The sequence below is a fragment of the Elgaria multicarinata genome, chromosome 21 (assembly GCF_023053635.1).
Source record: "Elgaria multicarinata webbii isolate HBS135686 ecotype San Diego chromosome 21, rElgMul1.1.pri, whole genome shotgun sequence".
In the NCBI taxonomy this organism is placed as follows: Eukaryota; Metazoa; Chordata; class Lepidosauria; order Squamata; family Anguidae; genus Elgaria; species Elgaria multicarinata.
In genome coordinates this window covers 2,045,168-2,072,828 of record NC_086191.1, presented here as the reverse complement: position 1 = coordinate 2,072,828, position 27,661 = coordinate 2,045,168, and the positions used below count along the sequence as shown (strand labels likewise).

The following is a 27,661-nucleotide window of genomic DNA, read 5'->3' as shown; positions in this document are numbered from 1 at the left end:
AACTCTTTTTGTCATTTCCTTGTTTATTAGTAATTCACTTTCCCAGGAAGTTCAAGGCGGGCTACACTGAAAAGCATAACAGATAAGCAAAATTCAACAGCTACCTGTTTATTTTCAACTTTCTTTAAGACATGTTTCAAAATGAAACAAAAGAAACAGAAGCCTTTGGGGGAAAGGGCGCTCTGAACATGTTCAGGGACATTTCTGCCCTCATATCAATTTCCTTTTAATGAAACCGTATAAGATCAGTGTTGGAGCACGTGCAACCACAAACGAAAGTGCTAGATTCAATCCTGGTGTCTCCAGTTCAAAAGAAACCGTGGACAGCTGCTTCCAGTCAGAGCAGGCACAGCACTAGGCTGGATGGACATTCTGCACATGCTCAGAAACACCCAGCTTGTGGCACCAGAATGACTGAAAACAGACAACATAACACTGCTTCTTTTCCATCTCTGCTGCTGCCAGGACCTCTTCACTCCCACCCTGGGTGGGGATTATTCCTCTGCCCGCTCTAAATCCTTTCCAGATTCCTCTGCGCATGCCCTAATCCACCGCTGCTTTATTTATGTTCCTGCTAACTTTTACCACACTCAGCAAAAGCTTTCTGGCAGGGCCAGCTTTTTCCTGCAGCCGCCGAATCCGTCCGTTGCCAAGACACACGGATGAGGTTGCTATGGGCTCCCGGTTGCTGAGCAACCAGATTCCACTCCGCCGGGGTTCCCTCTTCCAAGGTAGGCCTCGATTGACTGTTTCTAACCTTTATAACAACCCCGCCCATGGTTCTGGTTCAGGTTTGGGTTCATGTTGCCACAATGCAACTGGAAAACGCATGGGTGGAGCACGGAGGGTGGAGATGCGTCCGTGAGCGTTTTTGGCACAACGCATCAATCAAGCTCTGCAAGACAGCCAAGGAGAGACAAAGGCTGCAGCCCCTGCCTGGACACACCAGTTCCAAAACCTCAACCCTTTCACATTTGTGACATGACAGCTTTCATTTAAACAATAGGAACAATCCGGTTTTTAAAAAGTGAATCAAGGGCATCTCGTGCTTCTCTGTTACCTCCCAGTAGTTCTCCAAACTCCTGCCATAAATGCTTCAGCTAGGGTGACCCTATGAAAAGGAGGACAGGGCTCCTGCGTCTTTAACAGTTGCATAGAAAAGGGAATTTCAGCAGGTGTCATTTGTATATATGGAGAACCTGGTGAAGTTCCCTCTTCATCACAACAGTTAAAGCTGCAGGAGCTATACTAGAGTGACCAGATTTATAAGAGGGCAGGGCACCTGCAGCTTTAACTGTTGTGATGGAGGAAATTTCACCAGGTTCTCCATATTTACAAATGACACCTGCTGAAATTCCCTCTTCAATACAACTGTTAAAGATACAGGAGCCCTGTCCTCCTTTTCATATGATCACCCTACATAAATGCTTCAGCCATCCCCATTTATACTATGGACAGACACACACTCTTTTGTGTGTGTGTGTTACCTGCTCCTAGTACGTCACTATTTTGCCCCTATTTTTGGCTTGACCACATTTAAAAGAGGGCAGGGCACCTGCAGCTTTAACTGTTGTGATGAAGAGGGAATTTCACCAGGTTCTCCATATATACAAATGACACTTGCTGAAATTCCCTTGTCAATGCAACTGTTAAAGATACAGGAGCCCTGTCCTCCTTTCCATAGGGTCACCCTACCTATGGTTATGGCTGATTGTTCAAAGTTGTTTAAGATATATGATGTCTTTGTGTTTGTTTTGTTTGTTTTATGTAAATAGTTTTTAAACTGTGGATACACCAGCACCTGGTGAAATCCCCTCTTCATCACAACAGGGCAGGGCTCCTGCAGCTGCTGCAAAGGACACCTGCTGAAATTCCCTTTTCTGTGCAACTGTTGAAGATACAGGAGCCTCGTCCTCCTTTGCATAGGGTCACCCTAACAGAGTGGGCCTTTTTCACTGTGCCAGACAACAACACCCTTCTTTCTCACCCTCACTGTTTTTTTTAGCTGAACACCCACCTTGATTAAGAGTTTTCGTTTACTCGTAAGCTTTCTTTCTTTCTTTTGAGTTGGATCTAATGAAGGCATTATTCTTGATTTCCCACCATGACTAATGGACTCTCCCAAAATGATCCTACCCAGACACTACCCAGATCCTCCTCTTAGGGAGGGTTGGAGGATGGCGACAAGGTTTTCCAGTGATAGCTTCCCGGTTTGGGAACACTTTCCCCAAAGAGACCTACCTGGTGCCAACTCTGCTAGGGTGACCCTATGGAAAGGAGGACCGGGCTCCTGTATCTTTAACAGTTGCATAGAAAAAGGAATTTCAGCAAGTGTCATTGGTATATATGGAGAACCTGGTGAAATTCCCTCTTCATCACAACAGTGAAAGCTGCAGGTGCCCTGCCCTCTTTTAAATCTGGTCAGGAGGGCAGGGCTCCTGCAGCTTTATTATTATTATTATTATTATTATTATTATTATTATTATTATTATTATTGTATCCCGCCTTTTGCCCAATGCTGGGCATGTTGCGATGAAGAGTGAATTTCACCAGACACTGCATGCATACAAAGGACACCTGCTGAAATTCCCTTTTCTACACAACAGTTAAAGATACAGGAGCCCCATCCCCTTTTCCATAGGATCACCCTAAACGTTGCTATCTTTCCATTATCAGATTAATGCATCAGTCGAATTATTTAAATGTTGCCACTGATGTTTAGTTGCTATATAAGGTGATTGTATTTTCCTGGGCAATTGTTTTATCTGTTTTAAATTTTGTATTTTTTAATTCTGTTGTAACACTCCGTTTTGTTTTGTTTTAGAACAGTATCTAAGAAATCTTCATAACCCTAATATTAATACTACTATAACAACAACATCTACAGCCCCAAATTGACAACTGACCTGTGACTTGACCTTTGTTGCTCTGCCCCCTGCAGGTCAGACTTGGTATGACAGCCACCGGTGGCGTCCACTGGGAGTGGAAGACCGTGGTGCGCAGTGACCTGCTGGCCCGTGGCTTCCACTCGTGCAACGTGGTGCAAGGGAAGCTCCTGGTCTTTGGAGGCCTGAAGTCTCAGGAGAGCCGCGAGCCGCCCCTCGGGGACGTGGTGGCCTTCGACCCGCTGCTCCAGACGGTCAGAACAGTCGCTCCCGAATGTGGGTGCCACCGAAGCCACCATGAGGCCGTGGTCCTGGCCAACCGCTTCCTGTGCGTGGTTGGGGGCTGGGACGGGTCCCGCAGAGTCTCGGACGTGTGCTGCTTTGACGCTGAGCAGGGGCAGTGGGACCGCTGGACCGCGGGGCCTTCCAACGAGGCCCCCGTGGGGCTGAGCAGCCACACCTGCACCAAGCTAACGGACCACGAGGCACGGGTGGTGGGCCGTGAAGGCGGGTTGCGGACACAGCGCCGCTATGCCAGCATTTTCACGCTGCGCGTCAACCCCAGCACCAAGACCTACTGGTACGTCCTGGCCAGTTCCTCTGAGAAAGCACCTGCTGGTGACGAGGCCCTGTGCAGGCTTCATTTTGGGGGAGGCCAATGTTCATTTGGGCCGTACCACTGGCTCACATAGAATCATAGAATAGCAGAGTTGGAAGGGGCCTACAAGGCCATCGAGTCCAACCCCCTGCTCAGTGCAGGAATCCACCCTAAAGCATCCCTGACAGGTGGTTGTCCAGCTGCCTCTTGAAGGCCTCTAGTGAGGGAGAGCCCACAACCTCCCTAGGTCACTGGTTCCATTGTCGTACTGCTCTAACAGTCAGGAAGTTTTTCCTGCTGTCCGGCTGGAATCTGGCTTCCTGTAACTTGAGCCCGTTATTCCGTGTCCTGCACTCTGGGATGGTCGAGAAAAGATCCTGGCCCTCCTCTGTGTGACAACCTTTTAAGTCTTTGAAGTGTGCTATCATGTCTCCCCTCTGTCTTCTCTTCTCCAGGCTAAACATGCCCAGTTCCTCCAGTCTCTCCTCATAGGGCTTTATTTCCAGACCCCTGATCATCCTGGTTGCCCTCCTCAGAACACAGCTGGTTGAATGCTCCTCCAGTGTACTAATAATAATCCCAGCACATAGAAAACTAGGGTTCTAACCTAGCCTCCTCTCTCACATGCTAGTTTTCTAGGTGCAAGGAATTATTTTGCATGGAAGAGCCTCCAATCACGTGAGCTCCCACCTGCAATCATGCATGGTACAGCCCAGACACAGGAACTGAGCAGTATTAAAAGAGTATTTTTCCCCTTTTGAGTCCTGAAAGGGCTGCAATCCACACTGTTAGGGCTTCATCAGGTGTAGCAGTGTGCATTCCACCAACCCCGCTGTCCGATAGCAGTTTCGCAGATATTTTGAATTTGACTGTACGAGAGTTAGCAGGAAATGGCATCTGAAAACAGCAGCAAAGCATGGTGGGATAGGCAGAAGGTCCGCCACAATGTAGAAGCAGAACAGAGAAGAAACTGCTACTGTTAAAACAACAATTGATCTGGTTTCTCAGAGCTTTTGTGGACTATCAGCTCAGGGAATGGTTTAGATTAACACTGGGTCTGTAGCTAGACCTCAGGTTTATCTCTGGATCATCCAGGAGTCAAACCTGTTCATCTAGGTGACACACAGAGGATCCAGTGCTCAGGCAGGGGCGAATCCTGGATAATCTCAGGATAAACCTTAGGTCTAGCTGTGGCCTTGGTAAATGGGTGCCTGCATCCAACCACCTTCCCCAACTTGGTGCCTGTAGTAGACTACAGTTCTCTTCATCCCCACCATGACCTAATGGCTGGGGCTGATGGAAGCTGAAATACAAAACATCTGGTTGGGGAAACCTGGCTAACCAAGGCTGTGGGATGCCCCTGTGTTCCATCTTAGGACCGTTACAAACAACAGAATGGCCCTTTTCAACTATACCAGACAACACCTTCCTTTCTCACCCCCACCTTTTTTTAGGGCTATTCACAGACTCCCCAATTCACTTCGGATCCTGATTCGGACCTTCCGAATCGAGCCCGATTCGCCTCGGATTCAGATCCAAAGCGATGCACAGCCTTATTTTTTTTTTTAGCTTAACACCCACCTTAAGAGCTTTTATTAATTTGAAAACTTCCATCATCCCCAAACCTGAGCAACACAATGGGGCTGACCTCTGAGTAAACATGCATAGAATTGCCCTGTTAGATGTTTCTCAGTAATGTTAGTTAGCATAGTTCAAGAAGGGTGCAAGAGGCAGCTGGACAGCAGTATGCAAGGGCTGCTTTAAGGTGGGTTCCAGCATTGAGCAGGGGGTTGGATTCGATGGCCTTAGAGGCCCCCTTCCAACTCTACTGTTCCAGGATTCTAAGATCTGTAGCACAGTGGCACAGTCCACCTACACAGGTTGTGGTTTCTCATCTCTGGAGGTTTTTCAGAAGAGGCTAGACAGACACTTCTCAGGGATGGATGAATTGGTTTTCCTGCACCTTGCAAGGGGTTGGATTGATGATCATAGAATCATAGAATAGCAGAGTTGGAAGGGGCCTACAAGGCCATCGAGTCCAACCCCCTGCTCAATGCAGGAATCCACCCTAAAGCATCCCTGACAGATGCCTGTCCAGCTGCCTCTTGAAGGCCTCTAGTGTGGGAGAGCCCACAACCTCCCTAGGTCACTGATTCCACCGTCGCACTGCTCTAACAATCAGGAAGTTTTTCCTGATGTCCAGCCGGAATCTGGCTCCCTTTAACTTAAGCCCATTATTCCGTGTCTTGTAACTGTGCATTTGGTTTCTATTTCCTAGATGCAGAACTTGTCATTTATCCCTATTCAATTTCATTCTGTTGTTTTCAGCCCAGCACTCCATCCTATCAAGATCACTTTGAAGTTGTTTCTTTCTCCCAGGGTATTAGCTTGTGGTCCCTTGTGGTCCCTTCCAACTCCACCATTTTATAATACCTGGGGAGCACTAGTTTGGGAAAGGTGGCTGTTGAGATAGAAGTAAAGCCATCTTTCCCTACCAGCCACCCTATCAGGTACGTTGGATTGCAACTCCCATTATTCCCATTATAATGGGAGTTGCAGTCCAACACAGCTGGAGCTTTATAACTCTCTCAGCGGCCCCCTTCCCCAAGTATGGCCACGCAGGCAGGGGAATAATGGGTTACAGTTACATACCTGGAGAGTGGCTGAGCATATGCAGAGTGACTGTCTTTTATTTCTGAGCAACCCTTGCATTCTCTTCCCCTTCTTATTGTTTTATGATTTTATTAGAATGTAAGCCTATGCGGCAGGGTTTTGCTATTTTATTGTTTTACTCTGTACAGCACCATGTACACTGATGGTGCTATATAAATTAATAATAATAATAATAATAATAATAATAATAATAATAATAATAATAATGTTTCTGGGTCAGAAGATGTAACTCGAAGAACGGTCTTGAACTCTGATACCTCCTTCTCTAGAAACCATGCTGCTTGCAGGAACTAGATTTCTCCCTCCCAAGAGCCTCTTCTCCTCGCAGCCTTCCCCAACCTGGCGCCCTCCAGATGTTTTGGACTTCATCTCCCATCAGCTCTGGCCAATGGACAGGGATTCTGGGACTTGCAGTCCAAAACACCTGGGCAACAGGTTGGGGAAAGCTAATCTATAGCAACTAACTGCTCCTAGTAACAGGGAGAGCCAACGCCCCTTCCATCAAGGGGCAAACGTGGCCACTGTTTGTTTTAGCTAATTATTATTGTTTTAGATTATTTATTATTATTATTATTATTATTATTATTATTATTATTATTATTATTATTATTATTTATATACTGCCTCATAGCCAAAGCTCTCTGGGTGGTTGGGGATGAAACATGAATCAGTTTGATTCTAAATAATTGTTCGCTATGTCTCAGTGCAACTGCCATCTTGGAAGAGGCACCCCGTCTGCCCCACAGAGGAGAGAATGCCTCTTTTTAAGGGGAGAAGGGTGCAAACTATGAAGGTGACCTTGACCCAGAAGGTGCGTACGCAGTGTATTCAATTACCTGCAGCCTCGCATTGAAAGGGAACTTTTGACAGAGGCAGGGGAAGTGGGCTGGTTTGAATCAAGGCTCCGTTGCCCGTCTCCTCTGGTTCCCAGGTACAAAGAAGAGGAATCCCGCACCGCCTCACGGGCCGGCCATTCCGCCATGCTGGTGCGCGAGAGCAGCACAGGCGGGAAGAGCAGCGGCTACAAGCTTCTGGTGTTTGGAGGGCGCGACTCTGCTGACCTTGACGTGGCTGGACGGTGGGAGAAAGGGAAAGTCCACGTGAGTGGGACGGGCAACGCTTGGCGTGAGCAGCTTCGTGGTTAGCAGGGCTGAGATGTCCCATAGAAATCCCCCCCAAAAAAACCGGTGCTGGGCCCAGGCTTTGGGGCAGCCTTAGGACGCACGGCTATCCTTAGTGGTCTCTGCTCTCTGCGGCCACCCAGTCTGCACCGCCACTCAGAGGGCAAAGGGAGGCGCAAGGGCTGCTCATCCCATCCCGTGCTGCTCATCCTGGCAAGGGGGCAAGAACAGCAAGTGAAGGAGCAGCAGGGGCAGGGAGGTCGGCCCTTAGGCCCCTGCGGGCGTTGGGGCCATGGCAGATGCCCCACGAGGCCAACCACTGGTGCTGCAGCTAAGCGTGGCACTCGGGGGAGGAGCTCCGGTAGGGCTCAGCCCCAGCCCCACGGGCCACGCAGCGGCCTCCGGAGGGGCTCGTCTGCCCCTGCGACGTCACAGACCCTTCCACTAGGCCCGTCACATAAACCCTTCTCAGGCCAAGCGCCGCCACTTGAAAACCTGAGGGCAGGTTAATTAAAACTTTTCCCCTAGCTACGAGGGAAACAGGTTTAATATAGGATCTTCTCTAAATATACTGTGGGTATAATCTGGGGTGGGTGTTTAATACCGTATTTCTTCGATTCTAAGATGCACTTTTTTCATAGAATCATAGAATCGCAGAGTTGGAAGGGGTCTACAAGGACATCGAGTCCAACCCCCTGCTCAACGCAGGAATCCACTCTAAAGCATCCCTGACAGATGGTCATATAAACATCTCTAAAAACGGGGTGCGATTATTATTCTTAGAATCAAAGCTTTTTTTTCTGTTGGTGGTACTGAAATTAGTGTGCGTCTTACAATCGATGGCGCCTTAGAATCGAAGAAATACGGTATACTGTAAGGCAGGTAAATAATGCCAAGCTGACACGTGGTATTTGGTAGCTAACAAAATAATAAGTTTATTGTTGTTTAAAAGTTTTAAATCAAAATATAATACTTTCAATCCTGCCTAATCTAAACTCTCCACACACCAACCACCTCACTCTTTTCACACCAACCCTAAGTCCCTAGAATCCAAACTCTTCTTATAACTGTCTTCACACTCATACACCTCACAAACTCCCAACACTCTCCTTATATACTCCTTCCCCCCCACCTATTACATCATAAACCACACCCACTCAGTTCTAACATTGCATAATTACCAGGCATATACAAGATAATCATAGAATCACAGAATAGCAGAGTTGGAAGAGGTCTACAAGGCCATCGAGTCCAACCCCTTGCTCAATGCAGGAATCCACCTTAAAGCATCCCTGACAGGTGGTTTTGGGGTAACACCACAGCCCCCTCCAACCCAGAGGATGGGTATGAAGTCCATCATATAAATCACATCAGCAATCCCTTACAGCCTACTTTGCAAGTTGGGGGCTTTGGAGAAGGTATCCTGTAGTTAAATTTGACATCAGTGTGTGAATTCTAGACCTTTCTGGACCTTTCAGGACCCCCAGTTTTGGTCTCTCTTTGCAACAGCCCCTCTTCTCCCCATGTTCTCTTCCTTCCCCCTCCGCCCCATTTTTTGAAACCGATCCACTCCTCTCAGCCACCCTTCCCCACGGGGATCTCCTCTTTCAGCTTCTCCACCTGCAGCTCTCAGAAGAACACCCTTGTCTAGTTAAAGTCAATCTCTTTTAATCCAAAGGTTTTAAGGACTGCGGGGGCCACGAACGTGTATACAAAACCTGCCCAGCTCTGCACTACCTTCCTCCAACCTTATCACACCTTTTCCCTCCTCAGGTCGATTCTGTCCACGCGCCCGGGCTGACGGAGCATCTCTCCCGCTTAATCAGCACCGCAAAGGGATCCTGGCAGGCTCCCAAAGGCCTGAGGCACCAATCCTGCACGGTCGTGGGGCCTTTTGCCGTCATCTTTGGTGGGGAGACCTTAGCAACAGGCAGAGACACCATTTGCAATGACCTTTACATCTATGACACAAGTAAGGCTCTTTCTCACTCCCAGAAGCTGGGACAGGTCTTTGCTGCGCTGATTATGACAGCGCATGGATTTCGCAAGCCAGACCGGAGCCGCACACACCTCATGGCAACATGGGTTGTAGGGCTGCCTTCCCACAGATTTTGACTCTTAACTCCCAGCATGTTTCTTTATTCGCCACGCTGGCTGGAGGCGACAGCCAAAATGGTGCAAAGTGCCAGGTTGGTGAAGGGTGTCATCATGGCTTGCCCAACATATAAAGAGTGCAATGTCTTGCTTATTCCCCCCACCCCACCCCGCCCCGCCCTCTGGGTTCTTCTTGGACTCCCTCTCTAGCATATGGCTCAGCCAAAGGTTCTAGCGCAACCTTTAAACTGGGAGGCCAGAATCCGGAGCGTCCCTGAAGTGAGGCCCAGCGGATTCCCTCTCTCCCCCCAGCCAGGGCCGGTGCCAGACCATTTTGCGCCCTAGGCAAGGTGAGCTACTTTCACACACACACACACACACACCCAAAAATGCCAACTTTGATTTGTAAGAACATGTTTCCTGGAAAAAAATAAGAAGCACAAAACTTGAAACTGCTACATTTATTTTAAAGTGCAAGAAATATGTCGTGCCAATTATAGCAAACAAATTGGAAAGGAACGTCTATGGGTCTAGGAGGGTGGCTTCCAGGCGGAAGCCCGAATGTGGAGCCGCCCCGCCCCGCCCCACCCCAGCGTCCCTGGCTTCACTTTGGCAGGGCGCGGGGCGCCATCTCGCCCACCCAGGCCCAGCTGAATCCTCGGGCCGGCTCACAACTAACGCGTGTGAGTGCTGCGCTATGCCCAGCGCCCCTCTTAGCTTGGCACTCTAGGCAGCCGCCTGAGTGGCCTCTATGGTAGCGCCAGGCCTGCCCCCAGCTAGCAAGCAGCCTTTCTGCTGCACCTCATGGACTGCTTTTGATATTCTCCTCCATTTCAAAAGGAATTTCTCATTTGGCATTACTCCCATCTAACAAAAAGGCCTTCGCTTTTTGATAGAAGAAAGGCAAGTGGGAGGAAGAGGGTGTGAGCCTCACAGCTAAGTGATTTAGATTTGTTTCCTGCACAAGGCAGAAGCAGACTCCACAGTTAACAGCCAGAGAAGTTGGAGAAAAGGGGTCCGCTTTTTGGCTGCTGCTCTGCATGCCTGCATGCCTGCCTCTGTGTGTGGTTTCATTCTTGCACATTAACTGCATGAGGAGATTGGAATAATGTATGTGCCCGAATGTGTTAAGCTAAAAATGTTATATAAGCAAGGAAAAGCTTAATTGGAATTTCTAACTCTCAAGACCTCTTGATATAGTAGAAGACTAGCTTGATAAGGAGGAATGACCATCCAGGTCAATTTGACATTGCCAGAAAAGTTATGGGCCACCTGTTGATAAAGTATAATGAAGAAGTTTTCTTTGATCTTTGTTTTGCTTTAGAACCTTGCCAACTGCTAATTGGTTAAGATGCTACCGTGTATAAATAGACCTGCTTTTCACACTGCCGGGGAAAAGTTATTTGTTTGTAGGACTCTCTCTGTACAGCTGCATTACGCTCAATGAAACAGAGTTGCTTTACAACCAAAGTGGATTTTTATCTTTGACAAGACGGAGTGGGGAGGTTGACATTTCTCAAAGAACCACAGGGAATCTCTTTTCTTTTCTTCTAGGGTCTTCACCAGCAAGCTGGTTCCATTTCCCTTGTTCCAACCAGGCCCAGAAGAGAATCGGCCACCGGACGTGCCTTTGGAATGACAAGCTCTACTGTGTTGGGGGGTTTGGGGCGGATGGCAAGACCCCCTGCCCAGAGATCTGCAGCTTGGAGATCACCGCATGAAGTCCAGAAGCTCTTGCTGCTGAGGGACCCTTTCAGGGGACGCTGTTCTGGAGTCTGAAGAGTTCCTTTGTCTCCCGGGAAAGGTTGTCCTTTGTTTACGTGAAATAAAAGCTCCCCCTCCAGCATGTGAAACCGACTTCTACCTTTCTGCAGATAAACAAACAGCCGGAGCAAGTGACCAAACTGAAGCTCACTAGGAAAAAAACCACCTCACTTGGGCATGTTGAACACAATCCAACTTTATGAATATAGTAATTACCAATTCAAAGGCTTGAATTCAAATCTAATACCTGGAGCACTCCAAAATCAAAATTTGATCCACGTGGGACGCAGCTATAAGACAAGGAACTGCACAGACACCTATCTAGCTAGGTCCTGTTAACACACATTTTGCCATGACAAAAACTGAATTCTTCATACTTATGTAAATTTGTACGGTTTCTCTTATTTTCAGGGCTGTGGCTCACGTTTCAGCAAATTAATTGTGAGTTTTAATCAATTAATTCTACATTATATACACATTAATAAAACAGTTGTGAATTAAAAACACTTTGTTTTCAATGATACACACTTTTAAAAGAGGCATTCCCTCATGCAAGAGAAAGGGGGAATGCTTCTTCTAAAGTGATGTTTGCTGCCTGCATTGTAATTAATGGTGTTTGGGTTTTTTAAAAAAATGTAAATCAATTTTCAGGAGCACCTTTTACAATTACTAATCAATTGGTAGAATAGGGGTGCAATCCTATGCAGGTTTAGACAGGGAAAAGTCCTACAACTCTCTGCATTCCCACCCTAGCTGTTGCAGTCCTACTTTAGATTTATTATCATTCTATAATTTTAAACTTCTCCTTCCTAGCCTACCCCAATACCCTTAAACTCTTCCTTTGTCAGCCCTGATACCCAGGATCCTTTACTGGATGCTGAACCTGGGACCTTCTGCATACAATGCAGATGCTACGGACCTTCCCCAGCTCTGCAAGGCCTCGGGCAGGATTGGGTCATTCCCAGCCCTGCTGCCCAGGACCCTCTAATTGGCCTTTCAGCCCTTTAATTCCAAGAACTGAAGCTACGACCACCTACACACAAAGGGACATGCCGCACCATTGTGCTTTGAGGATGGGAGGTGACCCTGCATGACCAAAAGTTGTGACACACAAAACGTTTATTTAACAAAAATATTATAACAGATGACACCAAAATAATAATAATAACGTTAAGCCTTTGAGGTCAAGAGCTGCAACTGTAGAGTGAGGGGCAAGTAAGTCCTTGATGAGGAAGCCTCTCTTCCCACTAGGAGACCAGGACCCCCGCGGACGTGGTTTTGGCACCCTCTGTGCTCTCCTTGGAGGGAGGCTTCTGGTCATCTTCGCCCATCAGGCGGATGTTGTGTTTTTCCCGGAACTCGTTCAGCTCCCGGCCTTTCGTTTGCAGCTGCTGACTCAGCGTCTCTATGATCTTGTTGATCTAAAAAGTGCAAACAGGGAAGGAGAGTCAGGACCGGCAAGCTGGAGAAGGGGAGATATTTAGGGAGGAAAAAAGAAGAGGGCTCTGAACTTTCTGCCATTCTCCCAAGTGGATGGGCACTCCATGTATTCCATCCAGGTATCCGTCGGCCTTTTATTTTGGTAGTCTTGGGAGTTTAACTTGCATGGTCTCCTACAGGCAGGCATCACAGCCTGTCACGCCTTCCTGTGCTGGACTGAAGAGCAGAGGTGCTCACTAGAATAACATCCAAGGAAGGAATGGAGGTTAATACAACCCTGAAATATCCTCTGCGTTGACAGACCCAACCCAACCTGCAAGTGGAATTTGGGAGCTGGCAGGTGCGTGCGGTTGTGTCACTCACCAACAATCAGTGACAGGGCAAAAGAGTGCAACAAGGAAAGGACAGCCTACAAGTTGAAAAGTGACCTCACACCTATATTTGCTTCTCTGCTGCCATGCTCAGACTCCAGATTCTAGTTATTTTCACTGCCCCTCTGCCTAGGTGGGGTCAGAAGAAGCAACAATATTTGTTTGGTATAATTCAAGAGAAGGCAAATAAGAGGGTTATAGAAGCTTTATTCGGGAGTTCACAAAGGGGTTAAAACCAATGCATGAGGAGGAGTGCGACAGCCACGCCCCTGTTCCTTGTGTCTGTCACCCTCCATGCATGCAGTCGGAAGATGAGAGCCTTCTTTATCTGCGAGCAAGAATGCTGATGTTTCCTGAGGCCAAAAAATTCCTCACCTCTGATCTAAAGTTGCTCGGTGCTTTTCCTTGCTTCCCTTTGCCTCTTTTTCACATGACCTGTCAGCTAATTAAGTCATACTCGTCGTAATCCTATTTTCTCTATCCTTCTGCGCTTCTCTAGTGGGGAACGTGAGCATCCAGAAGGAGGGGGAAATAGTGTGAAAATCTCTACATACACAAACACCGGACGATTTAATTATTTTTCAGCAATAAAAAAAAGATATTCTTTGCATGCGCTAAACATAGATGAATGTTAAGGGGATGGATGTTGGAGAGGTCTGTATTAGAATGACAAAACTGTGCCAAACAGAGGAGTTAAAAAGGGTTGCTGGCTGTGTTTTTACTTCTTTTTTAAAGGTGCAACATATTTTACGGGAGGTTTATGAACTGTCATTTGCACAATGGTGGTCTTTAGTGAAGAAAAATCAGCAACAGGCAACCAGCAAGGAAAGCTCTTGTGCATTGTAAGAGAGGTGGTCTTATTTTTCTCTCCAGCCTTTCAATGGCAGAAATGAATAATGAAAGTACTTTCAGAGGCATTACCTGATCTTTATTATTTTCCAGGGCTGGGAGAACCTCCTTCACGGTGCGCTCCACCAACACACCTCCAACCATCCGGTAACACTTCCTGGTAGGGTCCACTTCTCGAAGTGTTTCAATAACTAGCCTGTAGAGCGACAGAAACACAGAAAATCTGCACAAGAGCTTGTGTCAAAGACAGGGCTAAGAGATTCAGAAATCCACATAGCTAAGAACCATGCTTGTCAGCTTCATATATTGAAGAGCCTCGTAGTTGCAGGAGAGACATTTTGTTTGTTAAATGCCCAGCAGCCAAAAGAGGGTATTCTACTCCAGTAGTAAAAATAGGCAGTGTGTTATTTCGAATAAGTGAGACAAAAGGTTATATTCCCTGGGTGGCTTTCAGCAAATTATTCTCTCTCTGATCTATTCACAGGACTGTAATAAAAACAAAACTGTAGAGCTCTAAGAAGCACTATCCAAAAACAATTGTGGTGACTTTTCAAATCCCCGCCCATTGCCTACTTGTGTTCATTCAGGTCCATCTCCAGCTCAGCTGCCTTTGAGGCCAGACCTCGCTGCTCCTGACGCAGGCGGTTGAATCCAGCCACCACCTGAAGAGGAAGAAAGATTGACCAAAGGCCAGGTCACACTCCAGCCAAATCCAATCTAAGCAACTAAACAGAGACCCATTATAGTTATCCCTTTTGCATTTGCTTCTCTTCCCCCCACTGTCCTCTTCTTCTCACTATCAAACATTACAGAGGAAGCCCTTTGAGGGGGAAACTGCCTTTGTTTTTCTTACATGGCCAGTACACCACATCATATCACGCTCACCACAACACATTTAAATCCTCCCCAGGCACCGCTGAGGAAGGGGACTGAGTTAGCAACACCTGGAGATGGAGTCTGGCTTCATCTCAAGAACAACCACGTCCAATATCCCCTTGCCTTTTCCTTCGAGGTCCACTCCTTCCACTGGCATGGCCTGGAACCTCCTGGCGCCTGATCTTGACCACCCCCCTGCCCCTCAACAGCTGTGTTCACACAGACTCAGCTTCGCTGCTAGACCAGTTTTGGGTACTCGTATCCACGGCCGGCGTGGTGGGCCCTGGCCAAGGGCCACCACCAACCCTCAGCAGCCCTGGTGCTGCGGGTCTTCCTTGCCGTTCCGGCCTTTCCTCTTGCCCTCCTCAAGCATGAGAGCAATGACAAGAGGAGCAGCTTCAACGCCCCTTTTCCCTTCTCCTTTCGGGCAGTGATGCAAATTGGGCCCCGGAGGCCAAGGGCGAAGCGCAGGGGCAGCGACAACGACGCCCCTGCTGAGGAGGACGACTTGCCCAAGGGTCCCAGAGAAACCTGGACTTAGCAAGAACATGCCGTATTTCTTCGACTGTAAGACGCCATCGATCGTAAGACGCACACTAATTTCAGTACCACCAACAGAAAAAGAACCCCAAAGACACACCCGCGATTCTAAGACGCACCCCATTTTTAGAGATGTTTATATGGGGGGGGGGAGTGCATCTTAGAATCGAAGAAATAGCATAACTGTATCTTGTAGTATATTAGTATATATTGTATTATATTATTATTATTGTAGTGGGAATTTTGTGACATACTGGAAGGTTTTAAGAACGTGAGAAGCACCCTGTGGCTGGATCAGACCGAGGGTCCATCTAGTTCACACAGCGGGCAGGCAGACGTTGGCCAGGGACCTCCCAAAGCAGGACATGAATGCAACAGCACCCTCCCACCCATGCTCCCCAGCATCTGGTGCGCACAGGCTTACTGCCCACCAAGACTGGAAGCATCTTCAGCATCCAGAGAGGTTCGCTTGGTGCTTACATTGTTTTCCTTTCATCACCAGCGAATGACCTTTTTATTTTCTCAGTATTTTAACACCTAATTTAACTTAAATTTAAACTCTGCTGTTTTAATCTCATATTTTAACCTATATCAATTTTTGCTGTGTGGTTTTATCCTGGTCGTGCTTTTTATATTGCATTTTGTATTTGCGTTTTCAAATTGTTGGTTGTTATATTATGCTCTTCATGGTTTTAATTTTTGTGAACCGCCCAGAGAGCTTCGGCTATTGGGCGGTATAGAAATGAAATGAAATGAAATAAATAAAGTATTATTTAGTCGCTGCTGAAAGTCGCTCATGACACCAGCAGCTCCCAAGCGCCTCACAACAGATCTTGGCTTAAACGAAAGCCCTGCGCTTCGCACATGCTCAGAGACCCTGCCCTGGGACACGCCAAGGAAGAATAACGTGGAGCAGCACTTTCCCTCTCCGTCGCGACTTGGCAGACCCCAGGCGCGTGGAGAGCAGGCGCTGCACTCTGCACGTGCGCAGAGGCGCTCTCCCCACCCAGACCCACAGCCGGGGCCTTCCTCCTTCTCCTCCTCCTCCTCGCTCCCCGCCCCGCAACCCCCAGCACCTGCTCGGCCGTCATGGCCTTGGCCGCGGCCCCCGCGCCGGCGCTGGAGGGAGGAGGCGCCGGGCCGCTCTTGGTCTTGCCGCTCTCCGCCATCTTCCTTCCCTCGCCTGACAACGGCCCAACTTCCGGTGCCCCGGGGTCACTGCCCCCCTCGTGACCGGAAGCTTCCTCACTTCCTGCTTCCGGGTCGCCGTTTTTGACCTGGCGCCCTCTCTCTTCCCCCGCCCCCACTCTTTCTACGTATTGAAAACAGGACCCACAGATGTTATCCCTGGGGGAGGAGCCTTTTCTGTACCTTTCTAAAAGTCTTCCGCCCTCACTGTCCCCGCCGGCGCCATCTTTGTTAGGGGCACCGTAGAAAGCAGAGCCGCCGAAGCTCCTAGAACGGCGCAGAAACCATCAGATAAACATGAATGGCATTACTGACATGAAAGAAGCTTTGGCGGCACCAGCGGCGGAGGGACGACGACGACAACTCCTTTACCCCGCATTTTATTCCAAGGACGCCATTTTGCTTGAGGGCACGGTCCCCCTGCGCCATCTTTGTTCTGGGCTTCCAGCGACATTTTAAATAAGGGCGCTGGGAATCACAGAGATAGAAAAGGGGTAGATGGACCACCGATTTCTCCGCAGAGAGATTTCCGGGTTTGTTGGAAGTTTTTCCTAGGGACCCAACAGATACCCGCGGAGAAATGCAGCATTGTAGTCCACCGGTGGTTGGGCGTTCACGTGTACGTTGCATACACACGCACAAACTCAGCGCCAAATAAAAGGCACCGGCCAAAGCCAGGGGCTCCTGCTGTTCTGACCCGCGGTGGTGGTGGGATCTTATTTAGGGTGAAAACATCCCTGGCTGTGGATGATGAGAGTTGTAGCCCAACACGCCTGGGCGGAGCTAAAGACTGGGAAGGGCGTGGTGTAGACCAGGGGCAGCAGCGTGGTGTCTTCCAGATGGTTTGGCCTCTAGGAGTTTGGACTACAACTCCCATCAGCCCCAGCCAGGAGAGCCAATGCTCAAGCATTATGGGTAGGACTGCAATCCTATACCGCCCTACCTGGGAGTAAGCTTCAGTGAGCGCCATTGGGCTTACTTCTGAGTAGACACGTGCAGCATCCCGCGCCATCTTTATTATGGGCTCCGGCGCCTCAGCAGCGCCATCTTTGTTAAGGGCAAGCTCGACTTCCGGGTTGGACTTCTGCACCTGGCGGCTTGGGGACCACCTGGGAGCCTCTCGCCTCGCTGCTGCTGCTCCTCCTCCCCATGTAAACACTGCGGGGGGGGCGGTTGGTGGGAGGAAGGCTGGTGGCAGGAAGGGGATGAGAGAAGGGCTGGGCTGGGCTGGGCTGGGCAGGGGGTCGAAGGCTGACATGACCTGGGAGAGGAGGCCAAGGGCAGGAAATGGGGGCGTGGGCAAGGGACCCTCTTCTATTTGGGGGAAGGGGCACGGAGACTGAGGACTGGGTTTGCCCTGCGTAACTCCTGGCAATAGAGACGGCTGCCAGTTCTTATCTCCTCCTCCTTCTCCATCTCTGCTTTTATTTCATCTTTAGGCTTTGGTAGGGTGACCATATGAAAAGGAGGACAGGGCTCCTGTATCTTTAACAATTGTATTGAAAAGGGAATTTCAGCAGGTGTCATTTGTATGCATGTCGCACCTGGTGAAATCCCCTCTTCATCACAACAGTTAAAGCTACAGGAGCTATACTGCAGTTATATTGTGACTAGATTTAAAAGAGGGCAGAGCACCTGCAGCTTTAACTGTTGTGATGAAGAGGAAATTTCACCAGGGTCTCCATATATACAAATGACCCCTACTGAAATTCCCTTTTCAATACAACTGTTAAAGATACAGGAGTCCTGTCCTCCTTTTCATATGGTCACCCTAGGCTTTGGTGCTTAGACCCAGCCCTATGCTTGTGCTTTTAAGACTTTCGTGACACTCACGAATGCAGCAGGAACAGCTTTTCTCACCGCTTCCTGGCATGAGCAGGACCGGCCTTGCTAGGGTCAATCTCGGTGTGTTGGAGTTTTGGGCGCTCCTTGACATGGCGTGACTTCCCCCCACCTGCCCCCCATCCTCTAGGGCCCCTCTGCACTGCAGCAGTCCGAGGCTCCAGAAGCTTTGAAGAGAGACCCATTTCCCCCCTTTGACATTTCCAGGCTGAGAGTCGTGATCCAGAAGCCCCTGCAAGTCCTTCACGTTGCCAGGAAGCCGTTTCCAAGCCAAGCCAACAACAGCCTCAGGTAACTGGAACGGAGGAAGCTGCCTGACACGGAGCCAGACCCTTGGTCCATCTGGCCCAGTATTGTCAACACTGACTGGAAGCAGCAGCGGCTCTCCAAGGTTCCAAGCAGGGATTTCCCAGAGATTTTGGCTTCAAACCTGGGGCCTTCTGCATGCAAATAATATACTCAACCGCTAAGCTCCACCCCCACCCCACTAGCCAGACTAACAGATGCAAGACTCTTACCTTTCAGAGCTCAGGGTTCCTCCCCCACCCACCCCTGGCTGCCCTTTTTATTCCCACAACACCCCTGTGAGTTAGTTTGGGCTGAGAGACCAGGGCCCCAAATTACCAGCTAGATGGGTTGATTTTGAAACTCCCTGGTTTATCATTATTCATTCTCATTAAATTTATATCCTACCTTCTTTTCCCTCTTGCAAGGAGCCTCCTCTCCATTTTATCCTCAAAACAACCCTGTGAGGTAGGTTAGGCTGAGAGTCTGTGTTTGGCCCAAAGTCACCCAGTGAGCTTCAAGACAGAGTGGGGGCTTGAACGCGGATGCCCCGAGTTCCAGTCCAGTGCTCTACACCACACTGGCTCTCTGGTGGCTTTGTTATACCAGGTGAATGATTGATCACCCGTGCTGGGGCAAGGAGAACTTGCAGCTCTGCCCCTTGCAGTGGGGAAGGCTGCCCTCGCTCTGCAGGCTCCCTGCCTTCGCTCTGCAGGCTCCCTGCCCTCGCTCTGCTCTCTGCTGCCCCCGCAGATTCAAAGCCATGCTGAAGGGTGCTGGACCCCGGAAACCCCTCATTGCGGTCTGCCAGGTGACTTCGACCCCCGACAAGGAGCACAACTGGGCCTCTTGCTCCCAGCTCGTCCGAGAGGCAGCCGGGCGGGGGGCCACCATCGTCTTCCTTCCGGAAGCCTTCGACTTCATCGGCCGCAACACGGAGGAGACCTTGAGTCTAGCTGAGCCCCTGGAGGGAGATCACCTGCAGCGCTATGCCAAGCTGGCCAGGTAGGACGTGCTGGGGGCCGCCCCATCTGGCCGTGGGGCGGAGGAAGCGCCCCCATAGCTTGCCAAGGAATGGTTTGTCAATGAGCCCCAAGAGGACCTGCTTTTGTCCCAGAGACGAGGACCGGGCATTGCCCAGCCGGAGAAAGCCGCCCCGACAAACCATCAGGTCGGCTCCTCTGACTCCAGGGACAACCAGCTTTTTCTCAGCTGGGGTTGGGGGTGAGGGTCACGGCCTCATTTTCTGCACAACCCATCCTGCTTCTGGAAGCACTAAAGCAGCCGTCGCCATCCTGGTATCCTGCAGATGGTTTGAACTATTTATTTTAAACATTTCTTATTTAAAGAAATTATTTAAAACTACAACTCCCTGACCATAGTTTAAGGTGGCTGGGGCTAATGGGAGCTGTAGTCTCAAACATCTACAGGGCACTAGGTTAAAGAAGGCAGCATTAGAATACAACCTCTGCCTGCTTTCTGGCTTATATATACTAGCTTGACTTGCGCAGACCATCTGCACGCTAGTACTTTACTGCTCAGTATCCTGCCTTTCTGCTGGCGCCTCGAAAAGCTGGGTATGAGGCCAGCTGGGAGTCCAGTGGACTCCCCCACTCCCAGCCACTTCCCCCGCTCACCCGCCCACAGGACTTACCTGAGGCCTCCGTGTGAACCACTTCAGCAATGATACGCTTCAGTGCTGTCGCTCTCCCCCAACCCCACTCCCTGCTGTGTTTATATATCCTATTGCTTAGCAACACAAAGTTCTTCTCATAGCTCAGAACCTCCAGAACACAAAGTTCTTCTCATAGCTCAGAACCTCCAGCATACAAAGTTCTTCTCATAGCTCAGAACCTCCAGCCTGCCACGCATTGCCATAGCATTTTTTATATATAGATATGTGTGTTTGTGTGCCTCGCCCTTTAACCGCAGGGGTGGTCATCAGTCCAGCAAAAATTCAAGTCAAAATCCATTCCCCCAACCCAAAGTCAATGTCAGTGTCATTTATTTATTTATTTATTTATCATATTTATACCCCACTCCTCAGCCAAAAAAGGCTCTCGGAGCGGCTTACACTTAGCAAAAAAGAGCATTTATTTATGCTCCCACCTTTCCATATATTGTGTCCAAGGCAGTTTGGATCAAAACAATGCAAAACAAAAAAGTTAATCCTCACAGTATCTTAATATGTAGAATGCCATAAATTCATAGTTTGTATTTTAGCTTTTTAACTGTTCTACACCATTTTAATCTTTTACAAACTCTGTTTGTAATCCACCCGGAGAACATTAGCTATTGGGTGGATTAGAAATGCAATAATTAAATAAATAGTAAGGCAGTAAATAAGTAACTCCATTAAACAATAAAAAATAACAAAGCATAAGAATAAAGCCAATCGCATAACAAGTGAGTTCAAATTTACTATGTCATAACAGCATTTCAAACACATAATAAAATTAGAAATGAAACAAATTATTCCAACGAAAAATATCATTATCCAGTATCAAAAGCAGTAAGCCGATGTACAGCAGAACATGGGCAGGAGGGTGCTGTTGCACCATGTCCTCCTTGCAGGTCCCTGGTTGACAACTGGTCAACCATTGTGTGACCAGACTGCTGGACTAGACGGACCCTTGGTCTGATTCAGCCTCAGGGCTCTTCTTACGTTTTTAATATCTTTCAAACAGGACACAAAATGCCCAATACAAGGTACAGGGATGTTTTTGCCCAGCATGGGTACCAGCCATATTGGAGAAATTTGGGTAGGAAGACGGAAAGTCTGCTTGAACTCAAATAGGGTGGTCCTTCTCCATTCTGGCAATAGATGAGGACATAGAGAAGGGCAACTCTGACGGTTACAGCTATCATGATTTGCCCTCTTCTTCCTCCACGCCATTGCTAAAACCAACCGCCAAGCATTCACGCGTAGAAACAAACCCTCTCTCCTTCTCTTCTGGCAGAGAATGTGCCGTCTGGCTGTCCCTCGGAGGCTTCCACGAGAGAGGCAGGGACTGGGAGAGCACAGGACGGATCTACAACTGCCATCTCCTCTTGGATTCCAGCGGTGATGCAACTTTCTTAATATGGATTGCTTCTCCCTCAGCCAGGTTTCCCTAAACCCCAGTTTTCCACCCTAACCCAGTTTTTGAGCAATGACACGGCACACGGACACACTGCAACTCAGTGGGAAGTGATGTACACTGGGCCACAGGAACCCCAATTTAACATCAGCGTCGAGGGTGGGCTGAGAGAGCTGTTGGGCTTCTGCTGGACAACTGGGTGAAAATGCCAACTCAAGAGGTGGCAGGTGTGTATAAAGGCAAACGGCCAGTATTCTACCAATCGATAGCATGACCACAGTTAGAAAACCGCGTACAGTTCCGGTCACTACATTTCTAAAAGCAAATTCTAGAGCTGGAAAAGGTGCAGACGAGGGAAGCCCCCGCCCCAAAGGGTCAGGGGATTGGAGCCACTTCCATTCAAGGGAAGGCGAAAGTGTTTGAGGCTTCTTAGTTCAGAAAAATGGGGTGGCAAAAGTGGAGAAGTTTCTGCCGCTCAGAATTTTGGAGCTCAGCATTATCCAACAAAACTGACTGGCAGGAGGTTGAGAACAGCTGAAGGAACACACTTTTTCAAAGGCATACTGAATTTTTGGGAGTAGCTATCACAAGATTTGGCGAGGGCCCTGGGCGAGCAAAATCCACCACGTTTTGCTGCTGTTCCTGTAAGCCTGGGCTGTTGGTTTCTATTGGCAGGAAGCGTTTTTTTAATTAATAATCTCTGTTTTATGGATTTTGTAACGTGGTTTTATGGGGTTTTATTGTATCTGCTTTATTTTGAATGCTGGTTTGAGAGGGTTAAACCCTAAAAGGTGGCCCAGAAATGTTTTTAGATAGCTCAGGTGCCTTGAAAGGGAATAGACAGATTCATGGAGGAGGCAAGGTCTGTCCGTTGGCTACTAGTCGTGATAGGAATATGGAAGCCTCCAGAGTCTTTGACCGTCATTACCAACACCTTGAATTCCGACCGGAAGCGTATTTGGAGCCACTGCAATTCCTTTAAGACCGGTTTTATATGATCTTTATGAGATGTACCGATCAGCAGTCTAGCTGCTGCACTTTGCGCCAGCTGCAACTTCTGAGTCGTCTTCAAGGGCAGCCCCACGCAGAGTGTATTGCAGTAGTCTAAGCGGGAAGTTACCAGTGCATGGCCTACTTTGGCTAGGTTGCCCCTGTCCAGGAAAGGCCGTAGCTGGCGGATCACCCTTCTTTTCAGCATCTGAAAAATGCTCGCAGAATCTTGGCCCACAGCAGCGTGTCTGGCACCTGCTCCTGTTGTGAAGCTAAGGACGGTCCGTGGATTAGAACATTGATGCAACACTGGTGTCAGAAGGGGACTAGAGACAGGCATCTCAGCACGCCCCCACTGCTAAACCCAGCCAGCCAGCCAGCCAGGGAAGAATCATAGAGTTGGAAGGGGCCTATAAGGCCATCCAGTCCAACCCCCCGCTCAATGCAGGAATCTACCCTAAAGCAGGGAGGAGCTGCCGTAGCTAGAACCCACGCACCACGCCCGTCTGCCCCTTCCCTGCCTCTCGGGAAATTCCTTCCCCCATCTGATCCTTCTCTCCTTGGCGAGGCCGGCCTCAGGAGCTGTCGCGGCTGTCTACCGGAAGACACACCTTTTTGACATGGAGCTGGAGGGGCAGGTGTCCCTGAAGGAAAGCGCCTACACCAACCCGGGCTCCGAGATTACGCCGCCTGTCGACACCCCAGCCGGAAAGGTATGGGAAGCATCTCTGCCACAGGGAGGGAGGGAGGGAGGGAGGGAGGGAGGGAGGGAGGGTGGGTGTGTGTGTGTGTGTGTGTGTGTGTGTGTGTGTGTGTGTGTGTGTGTGTGTATGTAGAGGTGATGGTTCTGAGCCTTCTGCTGAGGCCTGTATTTTTTGAAACCTGGGAAATGTGTAAAAGAATCCAATGTGTGCAGACCGAGTGTTTTCATTAACCGCCATTTCCCCAAAGCCCTTTTCCACTTGCCTGACCCACCGCAGTTTACTGGCCGGACTCTGCTGTGACAAAGAGGAGCGTTTGAAATGCCCCACATGCAAAACCGTCCCAACGATTCTGTTGGGTCTTGAGCTTTGAGGATCCACAAATTTTGACCGGCCTTGGTGGCCGGCGCAGGGCCGGGGATCTCGTCTTTGCCGTCAGGGTGAAGTCAGGGACAAACTCTCCACCTTGTGGGGTGGGGTGGGGTTTGTCCCTGCACAAAGGGGTGTAAGGTCAGTGATGGTTCGCTGCTGCCCCACTTGAGAGAGCGAGGAAGCCCGGGGCTCAGCGTGCTCACAGGAGCGGGGAGGAAGAGTGGAGCCAGCTTGGGAATCCGCACCCGTAGCTTTGCCTTCTCCCCAGGCGGGCTGCTGTGAGGCTCTGAATGGCTCAGCAAAGGTCCTTCCCAAATGTACTATTTGATCCGGGGACTTCCTGCTCCACTGCTCTGTCTTTTAAGTGTTGGGCAACTTCAGGGGGGTCAAGAGGCCTCTTTCCCTCCTCTAGACCCTCCCCCGTGGGCCACACGCCTGGGGCCACGGGACCACCAAAGTTCAGCAGCATGGTGGCAAAGGGATCAGCTTGTTTTCAAGCAAATGTTGTCCCTTTTAAGCCTCTGTCGTGGTTTGCTGCCAAACTTTGGTGGCAAGGGGCGTGGGGGGGTTGCCACCAAATTTCAGCCACACAAGGGCCACACCAGGGGCTCTGTGTAGTTACGTGTTTCCCACCCAGCTGAGAGTCAAGTGGTGTAAATACATCTGTGAAGGAGCACACAGGTGGGCTGCAGGAAGGAAAGGAAGACACACACGCGAAAAGCACCGAGATCTAAAACAAAAACACGCCTTAAAATCCATTGGCAGAAGTAACAGAGGAAATGGTTAAACGGCTTGAGAAAACCAAAAGGTATTTGCCTGGCTCCGAAATGACATCCGTGTAGGTGCCAGGCAGGCCTCTCCGGAGAGAGTGTTCTGTGACCAGGCCGGCCACCCACCTGTTCTCCACCTGTTTCAGGTTGGCCTTGCCATCTGTTACGACCTTCGCTTCCCAGAAATGTCCCTTGCTCTGGTCCAGGATGGAGCGGAGATTCTCACCTACCCATCAGCGTTCACCGTGGCAACAGGCGCTGCCCACTGGGAGGTAAGCCATCCGACATCATAGCGTTTGGCTGTCTGCTCAGAACATGCGTGCATGCACACCCCATCGCTTTTCATAACTGAGGACAGAAAAGTCTTTTTGTCCACATACATTACTCAAACAAGGCATGTTTAGCCTGGAGAGGAGAAGACGGAGGGGAGACATGAGAGCACTCTTCAGATACTTGAAAGAGGAGGGCCAGGATGCAGACAAGCTGGAGGGGGTTCAGGGGAAGGCAACGAGGATGATCTGGGGGTCTGGAGACAAAGCCCTGTGAGCAGAGACTGAAAGAACTGGGCATGTTTAGCCTGGAGAAGAGAAGACTGAGGGGAGACATGAGAGCACTCTTCAAATACTTAAAAGGTTGTCACACAGAGGAGGGCCAGGATCTCTTCTCGATCCCACCAGAGTGCAGGACACGGAATAATGGGCTCAGGTGACAGGAAGCCAGATTCCAGCTGGACATCAGGAAAAACGTCCTGACAGCTAAGAGCAGTACAATAATGGGACCCATGACCTAGGGAGGTGGCGGGCTCTCCCACACTAGAGTCCTTCAAGAGGCCCCTTCCAACTCGACAACTCCATGATTCCTTCACAAGACTTTGCACATCCTCAGACACCTTGTCCTTAAAAACAAAAAGCCTATTCGGTACCTTCTCCTACCTGGAAGAGGCACTTTTCACATGCTCAAAGGCATTCAGCTCAGCGCACTTGAGCTTTGTGAAAGCGGACGTGTGCAAGCGCAGTGGGGACACGCCGGGGCTGGGCTGACTCGGTGCACTCCTTGCTCTTCAGGTGCTGCTAAGAGCGCGGGCCATCGAGACCCAGTGCTACGTGGTAGCGGCAGCGCAAACAGGCAAGCACCATGAGCGCCGCACCTCCTACGGCCACGCCATGGTGGTGGACCCCTGGGGCAGCGTCGTCGCCCAGTGCCACGAGGGGCCGGGACTGTGTTACGCGGAGGTCGACCTCGCCTACCTGCACCAGGTCCGGCAGGAGATGCCCGTCTGTGGCCACCGCCGGACGGACCTCTATGGCCGGGAAAGGGCTGCTCAGGAGGTCGTCCCGGACCCATGACCTCGCTCACCTGCCGCACAAGGCTGCTGGACTCTCCTCCACAATCAGGAGGTGGGGGCACGCCAAGAGAAAAGCACAGCTGCCCTCTCTTCCTCAGACCTGAGTGGATTCATAACTGATGTGGTAGCCCAGCAGTACGCCTGGGGTAAGGTGATCAGTGGAACGGTGAGAGAGAGAGAGAACCTTTCCCCGGTCTGGATCAGGAAGAGGAAACACATTAGCCCAGCCCCCCACTAGAAGGTGAACGCACCTATCCAGATTAATCCACAGCTTATACCTGGTCCTAGACTCCTCTAGTTGAAGTGCACTTGCTCAGACAGTCTCCAATGAATCACTTTTCTCCTAAATACATTGTTTACCTTTCTTTCCTTCGTACTTTTGTCTCTTCTTTAAGCAGGTTTCGGACTCTGAGCCCAGGTTTCACTTTGCAAAATAACATTATAGACCTTAAGACAGGTCAGGGGGAACTTTGCATTCAAAAGTTGGTGTTAAAAGCAGAATTTTACCTGATGCAAATTTATACACAGTCTCTTAATTTGCCATTTATTTTCGGTGGCCACGGAGAGAGAAGGGCCCTCAAATCCTGACCTCCACCACAGAAAGTCTTATTCAGTAGGTCTCTAGAGGCAGCTCTGCTCATTCTTTTGCTACCATGTCTAGAAACTTCTTTTAAGAAAGATTTTGAGGTGTGCAGGCAGCACAGTTGTGGAACTCTCTCCCAAAGACAGTTAGAAAGGTTCTCTCATTACTGTCCTTTAGACGGCTGGTAAAAGTTACCCTACAAAACTTTTGCTGATTAATGCCACTCCTTGCTTTGAGAGGGTTCCCAAACCTGCATTGCTGAACAGAATTGCTAGTGGCCCAGGTAAAAAGCTTGCTGGCTACCAGCAGGTAACCCTTCCAACTGCGCTCCAGGGTTTATAATAAATAACCCTAATATAGGCATGGTAGCCCTACAGTTAATCTCAAAACAGAATCAACGTCTTCACTGGATACATTGAGCTGAAGGAGGCGTTTCTCTGTAAATCATGTTTAGGAAATATTTGAAGGGTTACCAATGGGGAATCTTGATTTAAACCGGTCTCTTTTTTGCAGACTTAAACAGCATCTAAATGGCCTCAATTAAAGATCAGTGAACCATGAAGAAAAGTATGACTTTAGCTGAGTATTGCTCCCACAGGCTTTATTTTTCTGCTGCTGGAGCTGTTAACAAAAGTCATCATTTTTGACTAGTTAGAACAGGGACTCAGAAGCTCTTTCAGCCAGAGGGCGAAATTCTGTTTTCCAGTTGGTGGGTGGGGACTGAAGGCAAAAGGCATATGGGGAATGCCAACCTTTCAGCATGGAGCAAACCAAAACATGGGTGGTGGGGGAAAGTGGTCGTCTGGGGATCCCTGGCAGGCCAGGGCCACATCTTTGAGTTTAGAACAACTTACAGGGAAAAACTGAAATAGTCCTGTGAGCCCTGAAAGATTAAACGTATTTGTATCGAGGCATGAGCTTTCTTTGACTAAAGCCCACTTCATTGGGTGCATGAAACATTATTCTCGGTTGGCAGATTACAGTTTATACACACAGGTATATATTGGGGGACGGGGACTAAACAGTGCAGCGAAAAGGCCACGGAATGCAACCAGTAAGCTGAGGTACGTACACATACAAGAAAACTGGGCACAGAAAACTCTTGCCCCAAGAAATCTTTCAGACTGTTGTGTGTTTTGCCTTGGGCTATCTGCTAAGAAAAACTGGCCAGTCCTTCTGATAGGAAATACCTTCTGCCCCCAAATCACTTCAGCAAGACCCTGAAAAAGATTTGCCTCGTGCACATACCGCAGCCACAGGTGAGCAAAAGCACAATTCCCCCAACCCCACAACA

The 27,661-nt window shown here is 49.3% G+C and overlaps 3 protein-coding genes across 6 annotated transcripts; 2 read left to right on the top strand and 1 right to left on the bottom strand.

Annotated features, from left to right (window-relative positions):
• The first annotated feature begins 560 nt into the window (after window positions 1–560).
• KLHDC9 (kelch domain containing 9) lies at window positions 561–11,203 on the top strand. The gene is made up of 5 exons (XM_063145855.1): window positions 561–731; window positions 2,942–3,465; window positions 7,088–7,256; window positions 9,051–9,249; window positions 10,926–11,203. Exons 2-5 carry the CDS (start codon window positions 2,954–2,956, stop codon window positions 11,090–11,092), a joined length of 1,047 nt encoding a protein of 348 aa, XP_063001925.1. The 5' UTR covers window positions 561–731; window positions 2,942–2,953; the 3' UTR covers window positions 11,093–11,203.
• Window positions 11,204–12,236: 1,033 nt separating this feature from the next.
• Window positions 12,237–16,394, bottom strand: PFDN2 (prefoldin subunit 2). Its single transcript, XM_063145991.1, has 4 exons — window positions 16,288–16,394; window positions 14,369–14,457; window positions 13,868–13,991; window positions 12,237–12,556 (listed from the first exon to the last, which is right to left on the bottom strand). Exons 1-4 carry the CDS (start codon window positions 16,378–16,380, stop codon window positions 12,383–12,385), a joined length of 480 nt encoding a protein of 159 aa, XP_063002061.1. The 5' UTR covers window positions 16,381–16,394; the 3' UTR covers window positions 12,237–12,382.
• Window positions 16,395–17,468: 1,074 nt separating this feature from the next.
• On the top strand, window positions 17,469–26,168 carry NIT1 (nitrilase 1). 4 transcript variants are annotated; one of them, XM_063145880.1, is made up of 7 exons: window positions 17,469–17,550; window positions 18,449–18,532; window positions 19,280–19,531; window positions 21,487–21,590; window positions 23,176–23,309; window positions 24,586–24,711; window positions 25,504–26,168. In XM_063145880.1, coding segments are annotated over exons 1-7 (984 nt in total). In that variant the 5' UTR covers window positions 17,469–17,548; the 3' UTR covers window positions 25,786–26,168. The 4 variants fall into 4 exon arrangements, with proteins under 4 accessions (XP_063001950.1, XP_063001949.1, XP_063001948.1 ...); XM_063145879.1 differs by lacking the exon at window positions 17,469–17,550 and adding an exon at window positions 18,283–18,304 and having other exon boundaries at window positions 18,955–19,531; window positions 25,504–26,165; XM_063145881.1 differs by lacking the exon at window positions 17,469–17,550 and adding an exon at window positions 18,296–18,304 and having other exon boundaries at window positions 25,504–26,167.
• The last annotated feature ends 1,493 nt before the right edge of the window (window positions 26,169–27,661 follow it).

What these genes read in the sequence shown, in the direction of transcription:
- KLHDC9 (XM_063145855.1), top strand. Translation starts at nt 2,954, where the DNA reads ATGACAGCCACCGGTGGCGTCCACTGGGAGTGGAAGACCGTGGTGCGC. An exon ending in GGGAGAAAGGGAAAGTCCAC is followed by an intron (nt 7,257 to 9,050) that starts GTGAGTGGGACG and finishes TTCCCTCCTCAG; the next exon opens with GTCGATTCTGTCCACGCGCC. An exon ending in CCTTTACATCTATGACACAA is followed by an intron (nt 9,250 to 10,925) that starts GTAAGGCTCTTT and finishes CTTTTCTTCTAG; the next exon opens with GGTCTTCACCAGCAAGCTGG.
- PFDN2 (XM_063145991.1), bottom strand. Translation starts at nt 16,380, where the DNA reads ATGGCGGAGAGCGGCAAGACCAAGAGCGGCCCGGCGCCTCCTCCCTCC. An exon ending in ATGGACCTGAATGAACACAA is followed by an intron (nt 13,992 to 14,368) that starts GTAGGCAATGGG and finishes GTCGCTCTACAG; the next exon opens with GCTAGTTATTGAAACACTTC. An exon ending in TGGAAAATAATAAAGATCAG is followed by an intron (nt 12,557 to 13,867) that starts GTAATGCCTCTG and finishes TGCACTTTTTAG; the next exon opens with ATCAACAAGATCATAGAGAC.
- NIT1 (XM_063145879.1), top strand. Translation starts at nt 19,140, where the DNA reads ATGATTGATCACCCGTGCTGGGGCAAGGAGAACTTGCAGCTCTGCCCC. An exon ending in CGCTATGCCAAGCTGGCCAG is followed by an intron (nt 19,532 to 21,486) that starts GTAGGACGTGCT and finishes CTCTTCTGGCAG; the next exon opens with AGAATGTGCCGTCTGGCTGT. An exon ending in CAGGCGCTGCCCACTGGGAG is followed by an intron (nt 24,712 to 25,503) that starts GTAAGCCATCCG and finishes CTTGCTCTTCAG; the next exon opens with GTGCTGCTAAGAGCGCGGGC.